Source organism: Protopterus annectens, chromosome 2.part0 (genome assembly GCF_019279795.1).
Source record: "Protopterus annectens isolate FY-2018-M chromosome 2.part0, PAN1.0, whole genome shotgun sequence".
Taxonomy (NCBI): domain Eukaryota; kingdom Metazoa; phylum Chordata; order Ceratodontiformes; family Protopteridae; genus Protopterus; species Protopterus annectens.
This window is the reverse complement of record NC_056728.1, coordinates 819,278,787-819,303,000: the sequence shown is the minus strand read 5'-3', so window position 1 is coordinate 819,303,000 and position 24,214 is coordinate 819,278,787. Positions and strand designations below refer to the sequence as shown.

The 24,214-nt window shown below is 41.2% G+C and overlaps 1 protein-coding gene across 6 annotated transcripts in view; it reads right to left on the bottom strand.

Annotated features, from left to right (window-relative positions):
- Positions 1–24,214, bottom strand: part of KDM4C (lysine demethylase 4C) — a 3,520,425-nt gene that overhangs the window by 1,723,772 nt on the left and 1,772,439 nt on the right. For all 6 annotated transcript variants that reach the window (XM_044061093.1, XM_044061091.1, XM_044061094.1 and 3 more), the window contains exon 9: positions 13,114–13,307. In XM_044061093.1, coding sequence (XP_043917028.1) covers positions 13,114–13,307 — 194 coding nt within the window. The remainder of the gene's footprint in view (positions 1–13,113; positions 13,308–24,214) is intronic.

The following is a 24,214-nucleotide window of genomic DNA, read 5'->3' as shown; positions in this document are numbered from 1 at the left end:
CGCTTGGGTACAGCGATAGACAACCCCCAACTGCCTCCAGAGATGGGCAGTCGGGCAACCCCTCAGGGGCAATGGAAGGGACGATCAGAGAAGGTTTCTCCATCTCCCTGATGTTGCGGACCTCCTCTGCTGAGAGGGTGGCATCTTCCATTATATTCTCCCCCTCTGCCTCTAGGGGAGGGTTGACCTTGTGCCTTAGGTAAACCTTTTTGGGATTTACAGAACCACATTTTTCCTCCTGTATTACCCTTGGGATAGGGTCTAGATGGGAGGGAGAAATGGACTCCGATGGCAGATAAGGTTTTCCCTTCCTGCTCACACCTGGTCAAAGTCTCTTTCACCTGGGGTCCAAAACGTGATGAACCATCAAAGGGGATATTGGTGAAGGAAGACTTAAAGGATTCCGTGAAGTTACAAAGATGTATCCATGAATGTCTCCTGAGGGATATTCCTGCTGCGGCTGCCCTTCTCGCTCCGTCTGCTGCATACAATATCAGCCTCATGGAGGAGGTGGTTATCGACGTAAGGGTGGAGAGCTGCGCAGAAACTTTATCCATGGATCCCAGAGCTACTGAACCCTGGAGGGTATCTCCTAACTCCTTCAGGCGATCCCTCTAAAGACGAGTAAAATAAGTAAGGTAATTCAGAGATCTTAGTGTAAATGCCACTGAAGAGAAGGTACACGTCCCATATCTATCCATTGTCCTGGACTCATTGTTAGGAGGATGGATATTAGAAGTTGTTTTTGATAACTCCTTCTTGTTGGCCGCTGCTACCACCATAGCATCAACGGGAACTCCTATGCTAAGAAAAGTCTTATCTTAAGGTACTGTCATGAATTTATTTGGCCTCCTCGGGATGGGCTCCACTGAGTCAGAGGATGTCCAGGCTTTCCACGATATGACCCCCAAGAGTTGGTCATAAGGCGGTGTCACCCCAGAGGTGGAAGGTCGGGGACTGAAGGCCACAAGATACACTGACTCGTCCTCAGTAGGATTAGAGATCTTCTAGTCACTCCTCTGTCTAAGGATTTCTAGGATGTCAGAAAAGGAGACATCCTCAGAGGGGAGGATCTAGGGGACCCTTCTGATTCCTCCATATCAGTGTCAGAAGTGACAGACTCAGGTGAGTCAACATGCTTCCTCTTACACAGTCTCTTCTGAGGGAGCTCTCCAGTGGGATAATCTGTGGAGGTCTTGGAAGATGGGGCACCTCCGATGGGGGCTGCTTGGGCCTCCGGTTCTCTACAATGTGGGGGTAGCAGGGGGGAAGAGGTTGCTGCCTACTGCTGGCAGGACACAGGTTCCAAAGGTATGGCCTTAGCAAAGATAAAGCTTTCTCTATAGCTTCGAAAGCCTCCTTCCCCGCTCTGAAGAAGACCTCCGCTCCGAGGAGATGGATGGTCGGCTCCAAGCAAGGGGGAATGGTTCCGAAGCAGATGTGGGAGCCGAGCTAAGTTGAGCCGAGGCACCGAGAGGGAGAGTTGGTTCTGAAGAAAACCCAGGGTAACTGTCCCCCTTGGAGTCGACTCGAGAGCGTCAGCTCCCAGATCCCTCGGCTCCAGACTGAGCCCCCGAGAATAGAGTAATCGTTTCCGAGGAAGCGGGGAGGATCCCTGGAACCGACGGATCCAAGACTGAAGAACCTGAAGTAACAGGCTCCGAGAGCAAAGCAGTCAGAGGAGGAACAGTGGCAGGTAAGGGGGTCGGGCTCCTAAGCCTTTGGGTCCGGAGGGGCCAATTTCTTTGCCAGAGCTGGATCTTAAAGCAACCTCTTCACCACCTGCTCAATGTCCTCATCTGAGAGTGTCCTGGAGGATCTGGTGGAGACAGAAGGAGATCTCCTCCTCTCCAAAATAGGTGACACAGGATCAATATCCAGTAAAAGTCTCGGTACCGAAGGTCGCCTCGGCACAGAGGAGACCGACGGTACCGATGTGGAAGAAGTTGAATCGGAGCCAGAACTCCTTGGCTCCGACGCTTTGGTCTTTTTTGATGGCTCCAAAGCTGGGGCCGAAGATTTTCATTTTGAAGACTTAGGAGCTGCCTGACTGAGTTCCAGCTGTTCCTGGAAGGAACTGGTCATAAGACCCCTATCAATAAGTGTATAGTCATCCCCTTTGGCAAAAACAAAGTGCCCACAAATTACCACATAGGTGGAAATCCATTAAGTACAGAAGAAGTAATTAGGGACCTGGGGACCCAAGTTGATGGCAATCTCTCATTTGACAACCACGTGGCCAAAGTGGTTAGAAAAACATTTTATATAGCCCACCTAATCATGAAGGGATTCACATCTAGATCAGGGGAGGTCATCGTGCCTCTTTACTCATCCCTCATCAGGCCCATAATTGAGTACAATGCCCGTTTGGGATGTACCTTACCAGACACCTGCAGCAACTGGAAAGACCCCAAAAGTACCTCACCAAGAGGATCAAAGGGCTCAAACAGATGCCATATGCTGCCGGTTAAAGAAACTCCAGCTCTACTCAGTGGCATACCGCCTGTTCAGAGGAGATCTGTGCCTGGCGTATAAAGCCATGTCCAACCCGGAATTAATGGACATGCTGCACCTCAGAAAATCCAAATCCCATCGAGAGACTTGAACCTCAGCACTGAAATAAATAGGACATGCTGGAGGGACAGATTCATAACCCAGAGGCTCCCTTCACTCTGGAATAAAATCCCAGTCCAGGTTAGGCAGAGTCCCTCACTGACTCTCTTCAAGAGGAATCTTGATGAGTGGATGGGAGATCATAGGTTTACCCCGGGTATCACTTCTGTGTCACTGTTAGATAGAGGCATAGTATACTAACCTCGAAAAAGGGCATAGCAAAATAAATTTAAAATGGGTGGTGAAAGCCAAACACATTCTGGCTAGGCTTATAAATGCCCTAGGGCAGATAGCCTAGTATGAACCTATGAACCTATGAACCTATGAATAAGTTTTTGTTTCCTCTCATTCAAGACCCTGGTGCTAAACGCATGGCAAAAAGTGCATGGTTCTTGCAAATGAGCTTCACTTAAACAGTACACGCAACTGGTGTGACTGTCAGAGACATTTTTTGTGAGCATCTATCACACTTTTTAAACCCCGAAGGGCAATGACCCTTATGCTCTCTATCCTTTTCTTTAGACATCCTGACTGAAACTATAGACTAGCTAGAGAATGCAACAACAACAATAACCAACTACTAACAATAAGATAGTGAAGAAGAAAGGAGTTATATAACTTTTTTTTTTTTTTTTAAGACACACACTCAGGGAGGAAAGGCCCTCTAACTTAAACAGGCACTATGGCCCTCTAACTTAAATGGGCCGTACAGTCCTAAGGGAAAAAATAGGGGTCAGAAACTCTCAAAAACAGTCACACAAGAGATTAATAGTAGTAAAGACTGTGATAGAATACTAGAAGTTAGGAAAAAGGACTAGATTTAGTAAATAAACTGTTACTTAGCCAACGAGCCAGTGAGACACAACCTCAAAGCTTTTGCGGCAAACGAGATCTGGGGAATTGCCGTGAGGCACCATGGGATAGAGGTTAGCCTCGAGCCAGTAAAAGCTCTCGAGCTTTAGTATCGGCCGAGTCGGAGCCGAACCCATCCAGCAAGAATTACAGCGAGCTAGAACTACATAACATTAAATACTTATGTCACCCACTGGACTGCCAATTTGTTCAAAGACAGGTCACAGATTATCACAAAGAGACCAGTTACCAGTGAAATCCTTCAGGGTTCTATGCTGAGACCTCTCCGGTATGGCATCTACTTTTCTGAACTAAAAGCCAATACCAAATAGCTCTGGCTATGTTTGCAAATTATTGCAATTTTAGAGAAGTCATTAAATCCCCAAATGACTTGGCCATCCTGCAAGAAGGGTTGTCTCAACTAAATAACTGGTGTTATAATCATGGACTGAAACTAAATGCTAAAAAATGCATTACTGTATCCTGTGGGAAGTCCTCTACCCAGGAGAAATACCACAATGACAATACACCCCCTAAAAGTTGACCCAGTTGTTTGGGATTTGGGTACTTATGTGGACAGTGACCTAACTTTTTGAACAACATGTGCCTGCAGTTGTAAGAAGGTCCTTCTATATTGCATAGCTTATAAACAAAGGGATTGTGTATAGATATAGGGATGTCATTGCCCCTCTTTACTCAGCCCTCCTCAGACCAATCATTGAATATAATGCCCCTCTGGCATGTATCTGTTCAGACCCATGCAACAACTGGAATGCCCACAGAGAGAGAGAACTTACTAAAAGGATACAAGGCTTAAACAACATGTCCTACATGGAGATACTCAAGTCCTGTCACTATACTCGGTATCCTACAGACTGATAAGAGGTGACCTATTTCTGCTTAAAAAAAAAAGGCATCCTCTGACCCATTACTGATGGATTTACTGCACATCAGCAAATCAAATGGCATCAGAAATACTCAGTTCAGGGACCTAAACCTCTTCTGCAACATCAACAGAACAGTTTGGAAGTACAGATATATCTCACAGAGGATACCACTTCTGTGGAACAGACTGCCCATCCACATAAAACAAAATTCATCTCTGCCCATATTCAAGCATAACTTAGATCAAAGAGGAAACAAAAAATTACCCCAGAACTGTCCCTTTTACTACTAATCCACAGAGCCAGCTCCTAAATGTTTTATCCCATGCATGGTCCCCTCAAATTACCTATGGTGTGATCCCAGTTATTCTCATTAGGGGTAATATATAATTCTCAACCATGGGATGATAAGGCCAATCTACAACCAAACATTATTGGTTATTTCTAGCACAAAAAGAGAAACTGACTAGGCTTAAAATGGCCCACAAGGGAAGCTAGCCTAGTACTTACATATGAACCTATGAACATCCCCTTCCAAGAAAAAGATATGGCGTCCACTTCTCAAGCCTGTGGACTTGGAACTCTGGAAGTTTTCTGTTCACAGGGAATGTAAAAAGATCTGTTTAGGGAGTACCCCACCGATAGACAATATCCAGAAATACCTCTCTGTGAAGCATCCATTTGTGAGGATGTGTCCTGGAAGTGCTCAAAGAGTCTATCGCAACATTGTACTCTAAAGGGATGTAAACTACCTGAAGAATCAAATGATGGCAGATGTCAAAATCTGAAGCCTGAAGGGCCAGACTGTAAAATGATAACACTGTGTCCACCTGCTTGATGATGTACCATATGACTGTGGTACTGTCTGTAAAAACCTTTAGAGGACCTGGCGATGAAAAGGAGTGAAAGGCCTGAAGAGATAGGATTAGAACCCTAATCTCTTTGATACTGATGTGGTCTGACATCAGCTGATGGTACCACAGACAATGAACTTACAGACTTTTGGAAGAAGCTCACCAACCGTAATCAGTAGCATCTGTGTACAGCTCCTGAGTAGGAAGAGGAACCTGAACAGGCAGACCAGCATCTAAGGAGAGCTGCTGCATTCACAAGCAGAGCTGGAGTTTGAGACAAGGTAAACCAGGGACTAAAAACTCAAGAGCGTGGCAGTGCTGGAGCCAAACAGCCTTGAGATACCACTGAAATTTCCTCATGTGGAGTTTGGCAAAAGGAACCATGGGAATGGTGGATGCCATGAACCCCAAGGCTCAGGGAAATCCCCTTGCAGGTAAAACTGGAAGAGGAAGAAGAGACTGAAAATAAGTTGTCAAGGCAAGGACCACAAGTGGTGAAAGATAAGCCAACATTGAGATGGTATGAATTATGCAATCCAAAAATATTTGGTCCTGACAGGGAGTCAACAATGACTTATTGAGACGGAGAGTGAATCCTGCACTTCACAGGAGCAGCACAGTGAAGTATAGATTCTGAATCAGGAGTAGCTGAGATGGAGTTTGAATCAGAAGCTCATCCAGGTAAGGTTCACAGGTTAATATGATGATACCAGGCTATTAGCCTGGAGGCCCTTATACGCCTAGTCAAGAATTTCACCCATGTTCCCTCAAAGTCAGCACCTGTTTCCGCTGTCCAGCAGGGACATGTGGGATCCCAGGGGTATAGTTTCTGTTTTCCATCCAGTCATCCAGGTTCCTCTTACAGAGGGCTAGAGGGGTACTCTGTTTGACATGGAAAGGGAGTCTATTCCACAGATGGGGAAGTCTCTGGGACACAAATCCATCCTGCCAACAAGTTCTATTAATGTCCCAGACCAGGTTAAGGCCTTGCGTGCAAGGTTGCGTGAGTGGAGTTTGTCTTACGGATATGCAGCAACTCCATCAAGACTGTGTCTGAAATGGCCTTGTATGCCAGACACAGGTCACCTCTGAGCAGTCTGCATGAGACGGAGTAGAGGGACAGGGGTTTTAGCCTATCTGTATAGGACAGGTGTTTGACACCCTGGATTTTCCTGGTCAGGAACCTCTGTGGTCTCTCCAACTGCTGCATGTGCTTAGCAAGGTACATGCTGAAGGGAGCATTGTACTCATACCTCTCAACCTCTTAGAGTAAGAAATCTGGACAAAGCCATAAAAAAGTGGTACAATAGGGACAATTTTGGAACATTGCTCTTACAGACTTAAAAGTTGACAGAATAACAGGTTTTGCATTAGCATGAATTTTCTGAAGGGTATGAAGTCAAACTGAAATGTCTATCATTATTTTCTAACTTCAGTCTTTAATGATTTGCCACTAATTTGCCAGAAAGCCACAATTTTATGAAAAATGAACCAAAAATATAAGGCGAAAATCTGTACAGTTGAGAGGTATGATTGTACTCGATAATGGGTCTGATAAGGGAGGAGTACAGGGATGTTATGACCTCCTTGTTCCTGGATGGAATACCCTTATTTGTGAGGTGGGCCATGTAGAAAGCCTTCCGTACAATGGAAGCAATATGGTGGTCAAAAGTCAGGTTGCTATCAACCTGGGTACCCAAGTCCCTCATGACTGAATGCATGCTTGGTACGTTTGTATTAATGTGATAACTAGTGGGGATCTCATTTTCCCCAAAGGGGATAATGATGCATTTCTTGGCATTCAGTTTGTGTTTAAGGGAATATTTGTATTCATTGAAGTCTACAAAAAGTCACCATCAGGACTGGGCAAAAGGTAAATCAGAGGTGGATAGTGAGAGGAAGAAACAGATACATGCAAATATTTCCTGAAAACAGGATGAATAGGAATGTGAAAGTAAGCAGCCTTCAAATCCAGAAAGACCAGAAAATCTTGGGGAAGCCAAAGAGAGAAAAGAGCCTGAAGAGACAACATCCTGAAGGAAGGAACCTTGAGAAAGGTTTTGAGATAAGACAGGTCTAGAATGGGCCTCCACAACCCTCCTTTCTGGGAACCAGAAACATTCTGGAATAAAAACCTGTTCTCTGTTGCGACAAGGCAATAGGTTGTATGGTTTCCTGTTCCACCAGATCCCATAGGACCAGAGGAAAATGAAGAATCTGGCAAGGAGGAGGCTGAGGAAGATGATAAAATGGGGCAAGGGACTTCCAAACAATGAAATAAACCCATTGGATGATAGAATGAACCCAGCCGTCTGTGGTTATCTATTGATAAACAGGGAAGGAAAGTGTTAGCCTGAGGGGCAGAGGAATCTGGCTGGGGGTAAAGGAGGCTGGATGTCAGAAAGAGGCCGATTTATCAGGAAGAGGGGTTTTGCCACCTCAAATTCTGAGTGGGTTAATTTTGGACAATCCGCACAGAAACCCTTTTCCTTCTAGCAAATTGTCTACACTATCTATGAACAAAAGAAAGGTCTGAAGGATAGGAGTAACAAAAATTTGTTTGAGGTCTTGCATAACCTTGCCCTTATCTTGCAAGGTTTTAAACAATTCGGCAGCAGCAGAGCCAAAAAGATATTGGTTATCTAAGGCAGAATCTAAAAGTTTGACAATGTTATCAGGTAAAGCCTGCAGGGGCAGCCAGGAGTATCTTCTCATGCCAGAACTAGATGCAGCTGCCCTAAAGGAGACATCAGTTACATCACATCTGCATTTAATGGAATGGCAGGCTACCTTTGAGAAAGAAGTCAGTAAAGAGACAGCATAAGACTTTCTGTCTAGACCAAGCAAACCAGACCCCCGCAGAGATAGAAAGGCCATGGCATAAGCACAGCTGTCCTTGTTAGAAGGCAGAAGCTTGGAAGAGGAAAGCAGTTTGGATGGCTTATCTGTGGACACAGAAACCACAGCAGGATTAGATGATGGGCCTTTATATAAATATTTATGATTCCCAGGTACTTTATAAAACCTGTATGACTTCTTAGGGGCTTGGAGGTTGAGAATTAGGAGCCTGGGAAGCTGCTGTAAAAGTGTCTAACAAGGTAGCTAAGACCAGAGAGACTGCAGATGGTCTGAGTTAGTCTATTTGCAAAAGTTTATAGCAACTAATTTTGAACACTTGACACTTATGAACAATGCCACTTAAAGTGTTCCATCATATGAACCAATGTATCCCCAAAAGATAACTCCAGAAAGGGAGAGTCGGGACAAAGAATCCTCATCATCAGTCCCTAATGCCAAAGGAGAGTTAAGATAAATAGGCTAAGGATTCTTCACTACAGTCTAACTCCTCAACAGAAGAAGCTGAATCCTCTGTTCTCTTAGATGGGGCAGCAGCTACAGGAACAAACAAACCATGTGGTGGTTTCAGAGCCTTAAGAGCATTAAACAAACACTTAAAGTCCTGACACTCTTTGTGATCATCCTTAGCTACAGTAGCCATGTTTGATTTTCTGTTTCTTTTTTACAGGAACATCAGCCTTGACAAATCTAGGAGGCTCAGAGCCTGCCTTTGTTCAATGAGGGTAGCAGGCATTTCTTCCCTAACTAAAATTTGGGTAATCTCTCTAGGCTCCTTCAGATATAATCAGCTGTGGTTCCACCTCAAGGTCTGTAGCAGATGTATTCAAAGCCTCACCAGACATGTGAGTAGGCAGTTCCATATCAGCCTCCAACTGGGTAACGGCAGAGGGGACCATTGTCATCACAAGCCAGTCTTCAGGTTCTTCATCAAACCTGAGAGATGTTCAGTGGAGGCTGGACAGCAGCAGATTCAGTATGTGCATTTTTAGCTTTTTTCTTAAGAGGTGGCTAAACTTCGGTGTGTGCGGTTTTGGTCATAGTACCCTGGGGTCAATAACTTCAGATGTTTTCTCTCTCTAATTATCTGGAAAAATCAACAAAACTGTGGAGAGTCTTAGGGTCAAAAGCTTGACAGATATCACACTGAGTATGGCCGGGCATAGCACCCAAACAAAAAAGGCACTTCTCGTGTCTATCTTTATCAGGAGTCTGCCTCCCATATTTGCATTTCCCCTTCCTGGATAACTTGAACACAAAGTATAAGGAGGAAAAAAAAAGAATGGGACCCCAGTGGGGTACTTATCTGTATCAGGCTCAGTAAAAGAATTAGCTTGGAGAATGGCATATAGACTGAATTCAGAAACAGTATTCAGACTGGAGGCAAAGAGGTTGAGGATTAGGCATCTGTATGTCACACACGTACCTTAAGCCTTGCAAATACTGCATATGTCTGAAATATGATGCCGGGAAGGTGGAAAGCCTAACAGTGGGTAAAACTGCCTTCCAGTTTATAGCCTGTTACAGACCACTCTCCCAAACCCAGGAACCCCACTCGGCTTTCCTGAGAACACTGGAAAATATGAAGGTCTCTCCAAACACCATTATATTGGGTGACTTCAACTACCCAAACATAGACTGGGAGCATTACTCTAGCTCCAACACCCTAGCCCAAAGGTTCCTAGAATTTATAAACTCAAATGCTATGGAACAACTTGTTACCACTCTCACAAGAGGGGAAAACATACTGGACCTGATCATCACCAACAAGGGGACTCTGTGCTCCAGACCAGAAGTGTATCCCTCATTGGTAAGATCAGACCATAACTAATCTCACTGGATATTCACATCCCGACTCCACCCCCTGCCCTGAAAACCATAGTGACAAACTTCTCTAATGCAAATTTCACACTCCTCAAAACCGAGGTGGAATCCTTCAAAGCCCCCGGGCCTGTGGAAAATATGGCCCAGACCGCAGAATCCTTTATAAACGCATTCTATGAACACCTTCAGGAATGCATGGATCATGCAATCCCAAATAAAACCAAGTCCCAATCCTCCAAAGGCAGACGTCCTGTCTGGTGGATCCCAGCCATAAACAAACTATACAATAGAAGGAGGAAGCTACTACATGATAGAGCAAAATCCCAAAAAGGGAAGGCATCTCTGATCAGTATTAGCAAAAAACTACGGGCACTCATAAAATCGTCTAAGGCCAGATTCGAGAGAAAAATTGCACAGGACACTAAGGATAATCACAAGGCTTTCTTTAGTTATGTTAGGAACCTGGGTGGGAATTCCCAGATATGCTCAGAATTAATCCAAAATGACAAAGAATACACCGAACCCACAGACATTGCCAACATCCTAGCTGACAGGTTCAGCGCAAACTCCCCCCCCCCACCAAAAGGGCAAATATCTATCCCAGCAGAGTGCTGCCCTTCTGACATCTCAGATGCTCAGGTAAGAGCTGCCCTCTCCAAAGCAAAACACACAGCATCAATGGGACCAGACGGTGTCCCGGGCTGTGTCCTACATGAACTCCAAGAAGAGCTAAACCCAAACATAAAACTACTGTTCAATCTCAGCCTTACTACAGGATATGTACCCAAAGAGTGGCGTACAGCAACAGTGGTCCCTCTCCACAAAGGTGGTGCCTCAACGGATCCTGGAAACTATCGCCCCATAAGCCTGACTAGCTTGGTCTGCAAAGCTATGGAAAGGATCATCATGGACCTCACAAATAAAGATATTGGGGACCTACAGACACTGGATCCTACCCAGTTTGGCTTTGTTAACGGCAGATCCTGCCTCTTAAACCTGGTTGATTTCTTTGAAACAGTCACTAAGGCCATTGACGAGGGGAAGGTGGTTCACACAGCCTACCTGGACCTCACAAAAGCCTTTGATACAATACCCCACGCGGGCATTATAGATAAGCTCACCAGCTTAAATATAAACCCCTATGTCACTAGATGGGTTGAAAACTGGCTCAAGGACAGAACCCACATGGTTAGAATTGCTGGAGCCATGTCAGACTCCAAACCAGTTACAAGTGGCGTGCCACAAGGCTCAGTCCTGGGACCTCTCTTGTTCGGTATATATTTCTCGGAGGTACAGGCCAACACGGAAGGACTGTGGCTGACCAAGTTTGCAGATGACTGCAAACTGAGCGCCATAATCGACACTCCAGCTGACACAAGCATCCTACAAAAGGGCCTCATAGAAACAGACAACTGGAACTGGTGCCAGAGCCATGGCCTCAAACTAAATGCCAAAAAGTGTATAGTCATCCCCTTTGGCAAAAACAAAGTGCCCACAAATTATCCCATAGGTGGTAATCCATTAAGTACAGAAGAAGTAATTAGGGACCTGGGGACCCAAGTTGATAGCAATCTCTCATTTGACAACCACGTGGTCAAAGTGGTTAGAAAAACATTTTATATAGCCCACCTAATCATGAAGGGATTCACATCTAGATCAGGGGAGGTCATCGTGCCTCTTTACTCATCCCTCATCAGGCCCATAATTGAGTACAATGCCTCTTTTGGGATGTACCTTACCAGACACCTGCAGCAACTGGAAAGATCCCAAAAGTACCTCACCAAGAGGATCAAAGGGCTCAAACAGATGCCATATGCTGCCCGGTTAAAGAAACTCCAGCTCTACTCAGTGGCATACCGCCTGCTCAGAGGCGATCTGTGCCTGACGTATAAAGCCATGTCCAACCCAGAATTAATGGACATGCTGCACCTCAGAAAATCCAAATCCCATCGAGCTACGCTCGAGACTTGAACCTCAGCACTGAAATAAATAGGACATGCTGGAGGGACAAATTCATAACCCAGAGGCTCCCTTCACTCTGGAATAAAATCCCAGTCCAGGTTAGGCAGAGTCCCTCATTGACTCTCTTCAAGAGGAATCTTGATGAGTGGATGGGAGATCATAGGTTTACCCCGGGTATCACTTCTGTGTCACTGTTAGACAGAGGCACAGTATACTAACCTCGAAAAAGGGCATAGCAAAATTATTTTAAAATGGGTGGCGAAAGCCAAACACACTCTGACTAGGATTATAAATGCCCTAGGGCAGATAGCCTAGTATGAACCTATGAATGCTGGCTGGAAATTAGGCTATCCCCGGCAGGATACCTCAAATATAAAGATTACGGCAACAGTGATAAGGAATGAGCTTATTGCACCACACAGACCTTTTGTTCTGCAGGGAACAATGCAGTCAATTCATTTAAACTGTTCATGTATCTCAACACAAACTTCCACATAAAACACTAATAGTTAAACAGTTTAAAAGGTACCATGCTGGACTGCTCCAGCTTTCTTCAATGAGATTCTTGCAATTTTCCTATTTTGTCTTAAGGCACCAGGTAAGAAGACAGGATCTTCTAGTTAGCAAAAGTCACCTGGGACTCCCAAGAGGTGTCCGCAGACAAACAGGCTTGAAGACCAGGCAAGACTGAGCATACCCTAAATTTCAACAATTTCTTAAGCAAAGCCTCAATAAAAAGAAGGGAACTGCAAGCTTTCTTGGAGACATCATCCAGTGACGGGATTAATGGAGGGAATGTCTTAATGGCTGGGTCCTCATACTCCAAGACATCATAAATTCTTTTAATCTTGGGGGAAGCTGAAGATAACCCCCAGGAAATACATCTCTAGATCTAGTCAACATTTGGGAAAAAGAAAACATCTCTTTTAGGGTACCTACATCTGTTCATCATCAGAAGAACCAGACTGATCCGACTCATACAAATCAGAGTCCTAAATCAAAGGAGCGCCTTCAAAACGAGGATCCTTAGCAGAATGACCAGTGATGGAAGTGTCAGTGTTACTCATAAGTCCGGTATGCACCCTGTAACCAACTACCTGAACAATGGAGCTGTTGCCATAGTACAGAAAGAAATTAACATGACATGTGAAGATCTTTTAGCACTTTGCCATTACTTTTGGTCTTCCTCCCAATAAACAGTATTAAAGTAAGACTGCCACAAGGATAACGTTATCAAAACTGCAAAATGAAAAGACATATCTATGTACCGTTCAGAATGTGCCTTGGATCTCTTTCTTCTTCGAAGCCATGCCTTCAACTCAGGTGTTGACTCAGGAGTTGGTAATGAATGATTAATTGTGCATATATCTTTTCCTTGCTTCCAAAGTTGGTACCTCTTTGGCTGAAATGTTTTGACAAACGTATCCATAGATATTTTTACCATGTCACTGCTACATGTACACTAAATAGAAAAGATAATTAAAAAAAATTAGACTTTTGACAAAAATCACCTGTAGTGCTTTGAATTTCTAAAACACAAGGTTTATTTGGACAGACTTGTTTAAGCAGATTAATACTTCTTCAGGTGTCTGTTTCACAATATCCACTCTATTCTGTTTCATAGCTAAGTCAGTGTTGCAATTAAATGTTTTTTCCTGAGTTTTCATTGCAAAGTGAAGTTGTTAAATACACTTACCATAACAGAATATTGTCTAATATATCACTACTGCAGTAGCCTAAGGTTTTACGAGTTATATCCTATCTAGGATATGAGTGATATGACCACAGGCCAACTTTCAAAGCTTGATGGCACCTTCCATTTGCCCTAAATTTCACAAAAGCAGCAGTTAGGGCACAAAATGTTTCAGAACTTTCTTGCTTGAAGAAGGAAGGCTACAGCTCTGAAAGGTACAGACTAGGGAAAAATAACACAAGCACAAAAAAAAAATATATATATATGTGTGTGTGTGTGTGTGTGTGTATATATATATATATATATATATATATATATATATATATATATGTGTGTGTGTGTGTGTGTGTGTATCATACATATATATATATATATATATATATGTGTGTGTGTGTGTGTGTGTGTGTGTGTGTGTGTGTATTATTATATATATATATATATATATATATATATACACACACACACACACACACACACACACACACACACACACAGCAGATATAAAAAGTGTACACACCCCTGTTAAAATGCCAGGCTTTTGTGACAAAAAAATGAGACCACAATAAATCATTTCAAAACTTTTCCCACCTTTAACATGACCTATATCCTGTACAATTCAAATGAAAAACAAACAAATCTGTTGGGGGAAAATATAAAAAACATACAATAAGCTGGTTGCATAAGTGTGCACACCCTTAAACGAATACTTTGTTGAAGCACCTTTTGATTTAATTACAGCATTCAGGCTTCCTGGGTAGGAGTCTATCAGCATGGCACATCCTGACTTAGCAATATTTGCCCACTCTTCTTTGCACAAGTGCTCCAAGTCTGTCAGATTGTGAGGGCATCTCTTGTGCACAGCCCTCTTCAGGTCACCCCACAGATTTTCTATTGGATTTAGGTCTAGGCTCTGGCTGGACCATTCCAAAAGTTTAATATTTTTCTGGTGAAGCCATTCTTTTGTTGATTTGTATGTATGTTTGGGGTCAATGTCGTGTTGAAAGGTGAAATTCCTCTTCATCTTCAGCTTTCTAGCAGAAGCCTGAAGATTTGGGGCCAAAAGTAACTGGTATTTGGAACTGTTCATAATTACCTCCACCTTAACTATAGCCCCAGCTCCAGCTGAAGAACAGCAACCCCCAAAGCATGATACTGCCACCACCATGCTTCAGCATGGGGATGGTGTTCTTTTGGTGATGCGAAGTGTTGTTTCTGCACCAAATGTACCTTTTGGAATTTTGGCTAAAACGTTCAACCTTGGTCTCATCATACCATAACACATTTTCCCACATGCTTTGGGGGACTTGATGTATTGTTTTGTAAAATTTAGCCAGGCCTGGATCTTTTTCTGTGTAAGAAAATGCTTCCGTCTTGCAACTCTACCCCATAGTCCAGACATATGGAGAATACGGGAGATTGTTGTCACATGTAGTACACAACCAGTACTTGCCAGAAATTCCTGCAGTTCCTATAGTGTTGCTGTAGGTCTCTTGGCAGCCTCCCTGACCAGTTTTCGTCTTGTCTTTTAATCAATTTTGGAAAGATGTCCAGTTCTTTGCAACATCACTGCTGTCCCATATTTTCTCCACTTTTTGATGACTGTCTTCACTGTGTTCCATGGGTTCCACTTCACAATATCGAATTACTGAAAACCCGAACTTCATATGGTCGAGACCATATGATTGAGTTTTCAGTAACTCGAAATTAGGAAGTGGAATAAAAAAAAAAAACCCTTAAACACATTGTTTCTGCAGGGGGGCAAGCCCCCCTGCACCCCCTCTATTTAAATATATCTCCATGATCGCACTATAGCGAGGAAATGGGAGATCTCCCGTTCTGTGTTTCTGCATACAGCGCGGAATGGGAGATTTCCCTTTTCCCCACTGTAGTGCAATCTCAAAGTTGGTATATTTAAGTAGGTGGGTGTGGGGGTTGCAGGGGGGCTTGTCCCCCTGCAGAAACGAAGTGTTTTTTTTTTTTATTCCATTTCCTAATTTCGAGTTACTGAAAACTCGATCATATGGTCTTGACCATATGAAGTTCGAGTTTTCAGTAATTCGATATTGTGAAGTGGAACTGATCCATGGTATATCCAATTTTTGTACCCTTCTCCTGACTGATACTTTTCAACAATGAGATCAATGGCTTTTGCTGTAGCAGGCAACTGAGAAAATGTCAGGAAAATCCTACTAGGATAGCTGAACTTTGTTTGTTGTTAATCAGAATCTATTTAAGTGATGGCAGGTGTGTACTCATGAAGACTGAATGCTGTAATTAAATCAAAAGGTGCTTCAACAAAGTATTACTTTAAGGGTGTACACACTTATGCAACCAGCTTATTGTACATTTTTTATATTTTTCCGCTAACAGATTTGTTTGTTTTCAATTGAATTGTACAGAGTATAGGTCACATTAAAGGTGGAAACATTTTTGAAATAATTTATTGTGGTCTCATTTTTTTTATATCACAAAAACCTGGCATTTTAACAGGAGTGTGTACACTTTTTACATCCAGTGTATATGCATGTGTAAACATGCAAACATAACCCCACACACACACACACACACACACACACACACACACAAGGAGTATACACATATGTGATTCCACACCATTGCAATAAACCTAAAACAGAAACAAGGGGGATGGAGGGAGGGGGCAGCTACTGCAACAGTGATCTAATCAGAACATCTACTGCTGTGGTAAGTTTCCTTGCACAACTGTACTATGCTCAACATTAGATCACTGGTGCAGCTGCTGAAGCTGTAAAGGCAGATTATCAAATTTTAGGATTATATAGGGCAGAGGAATAGTTACGAAAACAGGAGTCCCCTGAAGAATGGTCTTTGCAAAGCCAGCTCAGGACCAGTTTTATTGCTTTGTGAAATTATGTACATGGGACCAAGTTGTTGCCTCAAGAATATTTATAGAGTTCACTCCTTTTTAAAAAGGCACAACAGAAGCTGAAGTCCTAGTAAAGATAGCCTAGACTCTGCTTAAAAGTGACTTGTTATGATGAGAACATCAAAAAGAAATGGCATGAGACAACCATCTAGAAACCGTCTGCTTTGACACTGGATGTCTTTTTTTTTTTTTTTTTTTTTACATATTCATAGAAAACGAACATCTAACTGGCATTACTGGAGGATTCTGTTCTGTCCAAGCAGTATCTGAGCTGTCTGTGGACATCCAGAGTATGTAAGATTCTCTCTCCCTCTTTTTTAAGTTCTATAAAAGAATACAGGAAGAGTAATAAAATGTAAAATTTGAAACTACTTTAGGCTGAAAAGAAGGATCTGTCCTCAAACAACCTTGTCCTTGTGGAAAATGAGTTAGGATTGACTCACCATAAGAGCATGCAACTCAGATGATATCATTCTTGCATTAGTCAGTGCAACAAATAACACAGTTTTTAAAGTCAAAAATCTTAAATCAGCCACAGAAGCTAGAATGAACAAATTTAGTGTGTCAAACACAAAATTAAAATCCCAAGGAGGAGTCATCTGTTTCCTGAGTGAATAGATATGTAAAGCCCCTTTCAAAACCTGCTTGACTTGGGGACAGTATAAAGGGGAAGGATCTAAGGACAGACAAGCAAAAAGAGACGAAAAATGAATCTTGATAGATGAGTAACAAATGCTAAGCGATCAGAAGTCACACAAATAATCTAAAACAAAAGGCATTACAGACTTAAAAAGGTCCTGGTTATTAGCATGGCACCAACTCAAAAAGCTGTTCCTCTTTCACTTAAATATACATGATTTTCTAGTAGAAGGTTTTTAACCTCCTTTAGTACTTGCTGCACATCCTCAGGAAAAAAAGTGCTTAAAGGTTATTAAAACTCTAATATCTGGGTAGTCAACTAAAATGATTTCAGGCTGGGGTGTATCAAACAATCCCTGCCTTGTGTGAGCAGATCCAGTCTGTTGGAAGCCTGTGATAATTGTCCTTGGCCAATTTCAAAAGAAGGGAGCAGCATTGCTGACTGGGCCAAAAGGGAGTCATCATTACTATCTTCAGAGGATCCTTCTGATTTTTAGAAGAACGTTGGGTATCAGTGGAAAGGGGAGAAAAGCATACATAAACATTCCCATGCATGAAAATGAGAAAGCATCCTTTTTCCTGGCTTGCTTACAAGGATTTCTACAGCAGAATTTCTTTGTTTTGAAAGGAGGGAAACTGATCTACTTAAGATGGAGGCCTAGACTAAGGGATAATTTAGAGGACTGCCAGGCTGGTGGTAATGCTGCTGTTGGGAGTGGAGAGACAGTTTGAAGGGGGAAGTAGTCATTTTGACTTTTTTTGAACTGTCCTTTGCTCTGGGGGCTCCTCATTTTTTGTTTGAGACTCCTTGCCACTGCTTTTTAAAATTCGTTTTGTTTGAACTTTGCTGAGATTGCTTAATTTGTTTCTTAAAAAGGGTCCTGAATTAAAAGGAAAGTTTTTACTGAACTTAGAAAAGTAGGGTTGAAAATTCACATATCCCCCTGAATGAGGTTCCCTCTTTTATCAAATTGCTTTAGGAACTCAGCAGTAGAAGGGCCAAATAAAACAAGTTCACCTAGCAGAGATATTAAATTTATGTTTTAACATCCTCTGGTAAATTTTATTAACTAATCCTTGCCACCAGTGCAACATCACAAGAAGCATCGATTTAAATGCCTGGTTTCAGAAATCTTTTACCTTCATATCAGCACATGGAAGGCCGAATACAACACAATTATCAACATTAAAAGAAAAGTTATTTAAATGTGAAAAGTTGCTGAAATAATACCTGGGGCTTCAGTTAGACAATGCTTTTTTCTCGACAGTATTTCGGCACAAAGAGTACCAAAAGGCCTAATGGCATATAAATACCGAAATGCGGTAATTACGGCTCTGTTTCCATTCTTTGATCACACTTGAATAGATTTGATTAAATTAATGGTGAGAGACAATGAAAGGTGGATGAAGGAGCTTGATGAGGAAATTAAAAATTTGCAAGGGGAGACTAAGAATTTACTGTTTTTGTCTCGTATTAAGAAAACTTTCACAAGATTTTTTCAGATGTACAAAATCACTGTAAGACTATTACAAAATATAAACAGAAGTTGCCTCGAGATGATTTAGAATAGAGAGTGGTGTTGGCCTAATTATAAGTTTGTTAATAAGTTATTGATTGTGTAATTAATGTTGGATCATGTTGCTAACTGACATATATTTAAACAGGTGTTGATCTGTGTGGCTGCATTCTGACGAAGTTCCATGATACAGTGGGAACTATAGCGCTCAATGATTTTATTCAAGAAAAAGTTTCCAGTGACATTATGCTGGTGGCAACCCTAGATTATTTTTAGGTTTATTTCTGCTTTGTTTTGGGAATTTTTTTTTTTTGTTATTTGTCTGATAAGTTTTGAGAATGTGACCATGCAAATCTTCCCATAACTGATCCAACAGAAGCAGCAGGAAAATAAGATTTTAAAAAATAATAAGATTTTAAGGAGTGTTTGGTTACTTTTGAAGCAGACACAGTTAAGGAATTCAGTGAAATATTAACCTCTGAAGGAGGAAGATTAACAGTTAACGTAATCATGCTAGCAAAAGAGGCCTGTAAGAATTGTGGTAATGAGCCTGGCAATACAGAACTTTGAAAGTTGAAGTGGCATAAGATTAAACTTTCTTCATAAATCTATCAAAAGCTTTCACATCCTTGTCAGAAGGAATGGGATTGGCATTTACCATATGTTTAGTAGCTTTACTGGAAAGGCTCACCCAGAGTCTGCTACAGTTAGCTGTGAGGAAAAAGGGTAGTTTGCTTTTTATTTGTTGTATTTTGTATTAATTTATTGCCTTTTTTCTATTTTGTATACTGTGATTTGATTTCTTTTACACTGAGTTTTACTTGTTTCTGCTTTTAACTGCATATTAAAACTTGAAAAGAGACCACAGCTCTGACTTTTGTGAGTCAGAAATTAGAACAGGTCACTTAAGGAGTCACACATAAGTTAGAACAGGTCAGTTAAGGTTAACCATCTGTGAACTGAGGGGGTGGAGCTAGGAACTAAACCTTCTATTTAAGGGGTAAAATAAAACATTTCAGAGCTTTACTGGAAAGGCTCACCCAGATTCTGCTACACTTTTATGTGAGGGAAAGGTTAGTTTGCTTTTTTTTGTTGTATTTTGTATTACTTTAGTGCCTTTTTCTATTCTGTATACTGTGATTTGTTTTCTTTACACAGCGTTTTATTTGTATTCTTTTTTTTACCTGCATGTTAAAACTTGAAGGGAGACCACAGCTCGGTCTCTTGAGAGTCAGACAGAACATTTTCTCACCCTGCCACCCAGTTACTGTTGTGTTATTAAACACCACTGTCTTTCTAGTAGCCTGCCCTTTATGTTAATTTGACCATATTTCTCATTTCCTCTCTGCTTTTAATGTCTGATGTGAGTAAGCACAAAATTATCATTTTGTGAAATCACTCACCTTCATCTATTTAAATTTATTGGCCATCCTACTGTATTCCATAGTACCAGAATACAAAAGTTACCGCCCCCTTTCAATCTATCTTGATATTTTAAAAATAGTGACTCTCCACTAAAACTTAACTTTTTAGACTGGTAAAGCTCGTTACCTACTTTCACATCTAACTCCTCCAGTGCACACTGTAGTGTTTAGGATAAACCATTTTTTCATCTTACATTTAAGCATCTATTGCAAGATCACCAGTTACTGGAGAGCCCACATTCGCCTCTCAGTAGTCTTCTTGGGATTAGTGCTTCTGTTTTCTCCTGGCGAGAGAAGAAGTGCATTTACATTATTTCCTGGAGAGTGCAGATCACCAGAAAGCTTAACTGTTTTATAGGTGACAGCTTGGAATCTGTACTTATATTCAGATCCTGGTGAGAGTAGGAGCACAGTGCATTGATTCCAGACTCTTTCTGGTTGGAGAGTGAGTGTCGGTGCTTAACGTACCTGATTGGTCTGGTTGCTATTCGAGGCATCTACCAGAAAAAGGCTACAAGCCAGCAGACCCTTGCATCATGTGGGACAAGACTTTGGATCACCAAACAGGCCGTGGCCTGCTTCTCTTCCTGGGACTGGTGCTAACTTTTTGCTTCTGATGAGAGAAGAAGCAAAGGAGTACTGTACCCCAACAGAGTGAAGCTGTGCTGAGACCAACATTAGTAGTAGCCAGTCAGTAGCCATTCATGCGACTCCCCTCTTTTTATCATTCTTGACAAGCTAATTCTTTATTTTTCAGTAAGTACTGCTTGATTTATTTCTAACTTCAGAATATCTGCCTAAATACTTCATCCTTAAATTTGCAGGCTCTATGCATTAGTTTCCCCTCAAGTGTTTGGAAGTCCTCTGTACAGACTCAGACACCTTGAGTGACATTTTTTCTGTAAAAGGTATATATAAGGAAACAGCTCCAGTACTTAGTAATAATGACCATCCCTCCTGGCATGTCTAAAGGTCAGTTCCATGTGCTTTCTCCTATTAACCCGGTGAACTTGGTCATTCTGAGGCAGTGTAGCAACTGCCTCATGTACACAGACAACCCTCTCCTGTTACCTCCCAACACTCAGACTTGTGAGAGATGCACTTCTATATTCAAATTGGATACCAGGCACTATCAAGCCAAGACCGGAACAGCTGGTCAAAAGGAGAAGGTCAACACATGCACCACACCAAATGCAACACACAGCTCTCCACAACACCCACCATCACAGCTCTCACATAAAAACACAAACCACAAACTCACCTTAGCGGAGGCTCTCAATAGAAATCTAACCAAACAGCAGAGACCTCTAAGACAGAAACAACTCGACCACCCCAACACAGCACAAACCACAAGACAAATAGCTCACCTACACATTGCGCCCCTCAACCTAAGCCCCCAAGGCAAAACAGCTTGCCCAATTCACTGATCATAGGTGACAAGATAGTGAGGCACACTGATGTCCCACTCACTAGGCTGAATAAGGAGAAGGTAACAGTCAGCTGTCTGTCAGGTGCCAGAATCCGACACATAACACATGCACTCAGGTCACTCCATAACAAGTACAAGTATGACTCTGTCAATGTCCATGTGGGTGTGAGTGACCTGATATGCACCCCTCTGGACTACATGAAAAGAGACATGGAAGAACTCTTGGATTATATGGCCCAGCCAGGTATAACCCTAGCCCTGAGAAGTATCCGACCATCACCCAGAATGATACCGCAGTACAAGCAGAAAATTATTCACTTCAACAACTGGCTGAGTTTCTGGTGTCATTCTAAAGGGATCCAGTATCTATCTGCTTGGGATGACATGACTGACAGACCTTGATGCTTTGCCAGATATGGCCTGCATCTGTCACCTCAGTTTCCGGATACTGGTTAAGGCTCTTGCCAGCCTTATAGTGCCTTTTTTTAGGCGATGTTCCAAAGACCAAATTACCACTGTAACAGCTATAAATACTGAAACAGGAAGCCAAAACACTACAATAAGAAGCCGACTATTTATTAGAAATAAAATGAAAAAACAATCCAAACAACGCTAAAGACTTGAAATTCAGTAAGCGCTTTCCCATTCAAAGGGAATGCTTCATGAGACTATTAACTGTTGACTTAATTGTTACCATTTAAAAAGCTTTAACATTTCATTGGCAAGCCAATCACTATTCAGCGCATAAATATTGAATGAAAATAATATAGTTAATCAAAAATCTTGTGGATAATTCATTATAAACATTTTTAAAACATTTTTAAAGCATTTTAAAAAATATAATAATCTCACATTTATAAAAGTGTATAAATAATATATATATATATATATATATATATATATATATATATATATATACATATATATATACACACACACAAAGAATATATATAAGAATCTGATAACCGTGTATTGATGAATCCATATATATTGAGAACTATATATACACATAAAAAACTTTAAAAAACTTTTTAAATTTGTTGGATAACTTTGTCATGAATTATAACATCTTTTTATGGATAGCGTCATAAAAATATGGCATATAACTATTCATTTATCCTTACGTATGAAGTATAAACTGTTGTATATAAACTGTGCATCTATACTTCAGCACTACATATTTCATGTATATACAACCATACCTGATAGAAACTGTGTGTATATACATAAACAGACAATACTAATGTATATTTATCATAAGTTTTATCAAAAATATGAAAACATTCTTAGAAATAAATACATGAAATAACATACATCGAACACATATATTAATGCCTATATAATACTTATGTGTTTTCTAATGTTTAAGATCCTTAGCTGCTAGAAAGGGTCCCATGGACACCTTATCAATGAGCCTAGCCCTCTATCTGCTTGTAATCTTAATATTGATCTCATTTCTCTCTGCTCTGTATAATTCTTATAATTCCCTAGCCTAGCATTCCTATGTATCATTTCTAATACCATGAATTTGAAACTATGTAATGTGCCTTTGTTTATGATATGTTTTGCTAACGCATTATTTTCGTCCTCCCTATTTATTGCCTAAATATGTTCTTTCACTCATTCCCTTAAGGTTCTATTTGTCATTCCTACATAGAACGAGTTGCATTTACCACAAATAGCAAGGTAAATCAGAGCTTGTGTTCTGCAGTCAGCATAACTATTAAACTCATATTCCTTTCCTGTCTCTGGATGTACAAACTTCTGGCCATTTAACATAAAGGGACATTGATTGCAGCTCCTGCAAGCAAAAGTTCCTTTTCTGATAGATCTTGTGTTTGTTTTTCATTCTTTTCATAACACAACATGTGTTTCAATGATTTCATATTTTTATAGGTAAATCTGGGATGTTCTCCTACCATGGCACTCAATTTTTCATCTACTGTTAATATGTTCCAATTATTAATAAAAACATCTTTAATCTTCTTGTTATTGTTTGTAAATGAAATTACTGGTTTATTCATATAGGTCATGTTCCTGTCTTTTGTTTGTGTGTTCACTTCTTTATGTTGAGAGCATATACAAGGTTTCCCTTTAGGTTCATAGGTTCATAGGTTCATACTAGGCTATCTGCCCGAGGGCATTTACAAGCCTAGCCCATAGTTTTGTGGCTTACGCCACCCCTTTAGTATGGGGAACTATACCCATTATTTTGCTGTGCCTCTGTCGAGCAGTGACACTGAGGTAATCCCTGGGGTATATCTGCGATCTCCCATCCATTGGTCAAGATTTCTCTTGAACAAGGCCAGCGAGGTGCTCTGCCTCACATAAAGAAGGTTCATATTGTAATCTTACAGAAAGGAATGTAGAAAACATTCTATATTTAGAAGCTCTCTTAACAATGTCTTCGTGAAAAAGCAATTCAGTTTCTTCTTCTCTATATCCCCTTTCTTTAAATTCCCCATGCATCATTTCAACAGTTTCATGGAATATAGATTCCTTACTAGTTAATCTAGATATTCTCAGAACTTGCCCTTTGACTATATTATTATAAATATGTGGCGGGTGCATGCTGGTATGATGTAATATATAATTTTTTCTACATTCCTTTCTGTACGGCTGTGTCTGTATAGTTGTATTTTCATTGATAATGTTAACATCTAAAAACTCTATGTTTGATGCTGACCATTTACCTGTCAAACACAGAAAATTGGTGTTTCCATTTCTATAATCCATGAAATCACAAATCTCATGTCAATGAT